At 47.4% G+C, this 6171-nt stretch overlaps 1 protein-coding gene across 1 annotated transcript; it reads left to right on the forward strand.

The window, feature by feature from the left end:
• Window positions 1-745: 745 nt before the first annotated feature.
• Window positions 746-2191, forward strand: Trim75 (tripartite motif containing 75). The gene has a single exon (XM_057753099.1). It carries the CDS (start codon window positions 746-748, stop codon window positions 2189-2191), a length of 1446 nt encoding a protein of 481 aa, XP_057609082.1.
• Window positions 2192-6171: the final 3980 nt, after the last annotated feature.

Here is a 6171-nt window from a genome sequence, read left to right on the forward strand (position 1 = left end):
AAAAAGAAAACAAACCATATCAAAACAATAACAACAAAGCAAAGCAATGAAAAGCATGGCCTAGGGACAAAGCTCAGTGTGTAGAGCACCTGCTTAGCCTGCTTGAGGCCCTGAGTGTGATTTCCATCAGGACTTCTGTGGTCTCAGCCCTGTCATGTCAGCACTTGGGAAGCAGAGAGGATCATGGGTTACAGGATATTTCATAAGGCAGTGCCACCTCTTGTTTATTATCAGTCTACACCCAGGGCTCTGCCCTTCCCACAATTTGCAGTAGACTGGTGAACACGTGGGCTGTGTGGCCACATGGGCAGAGGAGGAAGGGCTCAGTGTTCCAGGCTTGGGAATGACTGGGATGTGTGACATCAGAGTTTAAAGGGAGCCAGGTACTGAGTGGGACCTGGGACCAACTGAAGTAACCTAGTATTACTTATATTCTTTTAAAGGAATTTCTTTCTACTCAAAGCAACTGTGAGCTGCCAGAGTCCAGAAGAGCAGCTGTCCACTTGAGCTGTCACGGGCTGCAAGCCCATGCGAAGGACCTCGTTGGAAGCTGGAATTAGAGGCTAAAACCATAAAGGATTTAAGGCTTCTACCACTATAGGTTAACCCAGGCGATAACAGTGAGGTGACAGCTGTTTCAAGGAGGGAACTGCAGGACAATTGAGTCAGCTTGTCCCTGCAGGGCACCCCAGAGCCAAGTGTCAGAAGAAAGCCCACCCGAGTCCAGACCTTTATCCCCAGCCTGATGTCACAGGCATCGAAATTGACCAAACTCCAGGCAGAGACCAAATGTAACATCTGTCTGGATGACCTGAAATACCCAGTCACCACAGAATGCGGACACAACTTCTGTCACACCTGCCTCACATCCTTCTATGAGCAATGGGAAGAATTGTTCCCCTGCCCGGTCTGTCGACACCCATGCAACGTGTGGAATACCTCAAACAATGTCCAGCTTGGGACGATGGTTGAAATGGCCCAGGGCCTGTATAGCTTGACAAGCAGGAACAACAGTCAGGAGACCAGGACTCACTGTGAGTACCACAACCGGGTCCTGACCTTCTTCTGTGAGGATGACCTGCAGCTGCTGTGTGACCGGTGCATCAGGACTGGGAACCGCAACAACCATCAGGTGACCCCCATTGCACAGGCTGCCTCTCATCACAGGAGAAAGCTTCACAGATTGATCAAATCCCTCCAGAAGAAACTAAAAGAGGCTCAAGAGTTAAAAACTCTTCAAATAAAAAACTCCTGGAAGTTAAGGCATCAGGCAGAAGCCCAGAGGAAAGAACTGACATCTGAATTTCAGCAACTCAGCCAGTTTTTAAATAGGGAACAGAAGGCAGCTTTCTCCAGGCTAAAGGACGAGGAGCGGGATCTCAAGCAGAAACTGAGCGAAAACATAGCAGCATTTGAGAATCATGTTTCCACAGTCAGAGGGCTCTTTAGCCACGTGGTGGCAGGCAGAGCACACTCGGATGTAGAAATACTGTCGAGAGTCAAGGATTTTTACCAGAAATCTGAGAGTCTTTATACCCCAGACATTATCCCAGCTCAGATAGGAAGAGAAGCCTGCAACTTTCCTCCTCAGTATTCAGCTCTACAGAAACTTATACAGCAATTTACAGTTCAGGTAACTCTAGACCCAGAAACAGCCCATCCAAACCTGCTTGTGTCTGAGGATAGAAAACGTGTCACATTGTTAAAGAAAAAACAAGATCATCCGAGGTCTTCAGAAAGTTTTACTGATAGCCCTGTTGTGCTGGGGAATCCGAATTTTAATTCAGGGAGACATTACTGGGAGGTGAAGGTGGGAAAGAAGCCTGAATGGGCTATTGGTATCTGCAAAGCCAATCTGTCCCCTGGGGCAAGGCGGTCCTCCTCTGCCCCTGAGAAATGCTGGAGGATCCTCTGGCAGGGTGACTGCTTTGTGGTCTCAGGACCTGCTGATCCAAACTCGAAGCTGAAGGTCACAACACCCAGAACCATTGGCATTTTCCTGGACTATGAGCTGGGAGAGGTCTCCTTCTATAGCATGCCTGAGAAATCTCACATCCATACTTTCAGGGACACTTTCACTGAGCCTGTTTGCCCTTATTTCTACCTGAGACTTCATTCAGAACCTCTTAGGCTGTGTTCTGCCTCAGATGGTGGGCGAAAACCCACAGGTGGTCTTAACTCTGACATTTAGTTCAGGCTCCATTCTCCATGCTCCCATCCCAGGTGATCCCCAAGGTTGTACAGCTGAGGACGACTCTGAATTTGTGCTCCCTCAGACTACACCTCATGGCTACCATTATGGGTGTGAGTGCTGTACCCACATTCTCTTTTATTATATTTATTTATCTTTTTTCAAGGCAAATTCTTCCTGTGTTGCCCAGATTGGTCTGGAACTTGCTCTGCTGTCCAGGCCGACCCCTGTCAGCATGCCTATCGCAGTTTCCTGTACTCTGGGTTACAGCCATGGATCAACACATTGGGCAACAGGTGTAGTTTTTAATTTCTGTGTTTTACATCTAAAAGAAGTTTTGTTATTAAATCCCATGCCTACCAAATAATGGACCATTGAGCCACACACAACCCTGTCATCTTAGAGACTGTCCTGGGGAGTCATCCGGGCTAGCCTTAACTAACTCTGCTGTCCCTCCTGGCTCAGCACATCCAGGTGGCTCGAATCACAGCCCTGTATCACAGGCCCATCGCACCTCAGAATGGGATGAAAGTTTTAAGAATATATTTATTTATTTTATATCTGAGAGGGTCTTATGTAGTCTAGGATGGTCTTAAACTTGGTACAAAGCAGAGACTGACCTTGGATTCCTGCATGGGCTCTCCTGAGTCACAAATGCCCAGCCTTTCAAATTTGTTCTTGAAGATACCCCAGTTTCCTGAGAATCTCAGAAACTCCTGAAATATCCATAAGCAACTGGATTAACAGATGCAGAATTCTAAAACCTTTAAAACTTCCTGAGTTTTCGTTTTAGTAACCAGATCATCATTGTTAACCTCCGTCTCTCCTTCCCTTGCCCTGGCTCCGTTCTTCCCTCCTTTCCTTCCTTTCCCCCTCCCCTTTTCTTCTCCCCTTGTCTTCCAGATCCAGCACTAGGGATTGGATTCAGGGCCTAGAGCTTCTGTGCAGGTGATCCACACTGAGCTCACAGCATCGACCCCGTTTTATCTTGTTGTTGTCTTGTCAGGGTGTCCAAGCTACCCTTGAACTTGTTATTCTCACCCTTCACAGCTCTTCTCCAGTAGCCGGGACTTCAGGCTAATGTCTCTGGGTATCTATATTTTTTTGTGCACGTTTTAACGAGTTTTTAAAAATTTGTTTGTATATGTAACAGAGACACAGAGACAGGTAGACACAGATAGGCAGACAGACTGACTGACTACAGTTGAGGGTGTGGAGGTCACGTTTCCTCCATCACACGTCCTGGGATTGCATTCAGCACTGAGGTCATCAGGTTTGCAATGGGAAGCACTTTTACCCTGTGAGCCTTCTCAGGCCCTGACTGGTTCATGGTAGAGGAGGGAAACAAGGGAGAGGAGGAAATGCTGGGTGAGAATCTGAGATGTTGTCACCAGAAGGGAGGGCAAACTGTTGAAAAGGTAGTTGTCACCTGATAGTTGAACACTATATGTTGAAATGTGACAAGGTTCCCATGAATGTACTGATTTTATCCATTAAATTTTAATAAAAGGAAAATGACTCCATCCTCGGGGTTTGTAGTTATTACTCTTGCCTTCTCATACATTTCACTTAATTTTCTTTTAAAAACAATATTCCTTTATTGTTTCCATGTATCTTAGTCCTCTATCTGCATGTATGCCTTCATGCCAGAAGAAAGATCCCACTATAGATGATATCATCCACCATGAGGGTCTTGGGAATTGAACTCAGCACCTCAGGAGAGCAGCCCTAGTGCTTCAAACCGCGGAGATATCTCTCCATCCCCCTCTACTTCTTAAATGTCCAGGTTTGGTGGCTCATGGCTCATTTCTGTCCCTAGGAGGCAGAATTAGGAGAATCTGGTTTCTTGCTTTAGGGAGTTAGGGGTGGATTAGTGGCTTTTTGCCCTTCCTGGTCCCTTCTCCCGAGTACTGGGATTATACGCCTGTGCTACCATCCTGAGCTGTAGGCACTGTAGAGAGAGCCCAGGGCCTCATGTTTACTAGGCAAGCAGGCTGTCTAGCAACTGAGCTGTCACTAGAATCCAGAAATCTCCTTTCATTAAAATTACATTTATGTGTGTGTTTAAGGGTGGGCCCTGTGCCGTGACAGTCAAGTGAAGGCCAGAGGAGAACTTGCAGGAGTTGGTTCTCTCCCTAAACTTTGATTTCCAGAAATCTATTCTAGTTCCAGGGAATCAGATGCCCACTTCTGGCCACCGGAGGGATTAGACATTCCCAAGTGGATACATGCATATACAAGATGCAGGCAAAACACTTACACACATAAAAATAATGTAGAAATGTGTGCTATTTCTGATGCAATAAATGCCCACAGAGCACCCCCGCTGAGGCCATGAGTAACAATACTCATGCACACAGGTGTTCTAGTCTGCATTTTTCCTTGCCCCAAAGGCTCGGCTGTCAGGAGCTGGGCAGAGGTGAAAACATCCCATTTTAAGTTAGCATCCATTAGCGTCTTCTGTTGTTGCAAGCTGTCCTCTGACTCACTCTACAGTGGAGGAGGATGCCAGCTGTGGACTCTCCACACTTTGATATTACAGGCCTGGGAACAGGTTGGCTAACAGAAGATTTGGGCGACAGGGATAAGGGTGACTTTGTAGCTCTGGCGGGCCTGAAACTCACTATTTGGACCAAGTTAGTCTTGAACTTCCTGTGTCTGCCTCCCAAGTACTAGGATGACAGCTGTGGGCCACCATGCTCAACTGATTGAACTTGCTGTAAATCAAAGTGTAGCAGAGGGATCTATGGCAACTCCCTGAAGAAGGGCAACGATACAGTAAATGACAGATGATTTCCTATACCTCTTGCCAGTCAGCACTCTCCAAACTTAGCAGGTGTCACCCCCTCTCCACTAGGTCTCGCGCTGCCCCAGGATCCTTCACACTGTATTTCTCAACAACACACTGCAGAACGGGCACCGCATATGTGCTGGTGAGATCGGTCTTATACTGAGGAAAGTGATCTGTGCTTTTGAGAAAGGTCGCATTCTGTGTACTAGGCATCAGCTGGCTTCAAGCTGGTGTGATCCTCCTGCCTCAGCTTTTCAGCTTTTCTAGGACTGGGACTACAGGTGTGAGTCACCATGAACAGCAGAAGGAAATCCTGGTAAAACTGACTCAGGCAGAGTGTTTGCATATTCTGTGGCTTTACTCATGGATTTACTGTGCTTGTGTGTGAGCACTGTGCTCAAGCAGGAATGTAGACACCACAGGACAATTTCTCTCCTTCTACCCTGTTAGAGGCAGTCAATGTTTCTGCTCAAGGACCAGCTGGCCGGGAATGCAGGAGGAGAAGCAGTGGTCCTAGGAACACCAGGTACCTCGTGATTTCTTGTGTGACAATCCCACTACCACTAAGAATGCCCTTACACATGTGCAAACATCTCTACAGTAAACTCTTTGCGTCTGTATGAAAACATTTACATTTTAAAAACTGGTAGATGCAGCCCCCACAGAGCTCATACACTGTACGTGTGTGCACACATGCGCATGCACCTGGGGTCAGAGAACAGTGCACGTGCTGTTCTTTGGGAGACGTCTACCTTGTTGTTTTGATCTGGAGATGGAGTCTCTCAGGAAGGTCTGGGCTCACCTCCTAGCAGATTAGGCTGGCCACAGAGTCTCAGGGTTCCTCCTGTCTCCACCTCCCCACTGTTGGGTGTGCTCCTCCTCCCTGAGGTTTTCACATAGCTTTTGGAGATGAACCTGGGTCCTCAAGCATCTTATGACTGGACCATCTCTCCCCCTGCACACTGGTGTGTTTTAGGAACACTAGCTCTGCAGTGAACTCACATGTATAAACAACAGAAGATTCGCGATGATGACCGTGGGAAGAGGATGGAATCTGGGTCTAAAGTGAGCACATAAGGAGTGGTGTGCGAGAGGCTGGGTGTCCAGAAGGGGGTCATCATCCAGACTTTGAAGGACATCCAAGGAACCCTGTAAGACAAAACACACACGTTATAGCCAAGACTTTCTC

Source organism: Chionomys nivalis, chromosome 20 (assembly GCF_950005125.1).
Source record: "Chionomys nivalis chromosome 20, mChiNiv1.1, whole genome shotgun sequence".
In the NCBI taxonomy this organism is placed as follows: Eukaryota; Metazoa; Chordata; class Mammalia; order Rodentia; family Cricetidae; genus Chionomys; species Chionomys nivalis.

Bases quoted from the DNA above. Each gene is read 5' to 3' on its own strand.
- Trim75 (XM_057753099.1), top strand. From the start codon at position 746: ATGTCACAGGCATCGAAATTGACCAAACTCCAGGCAGAGACCAAATGT.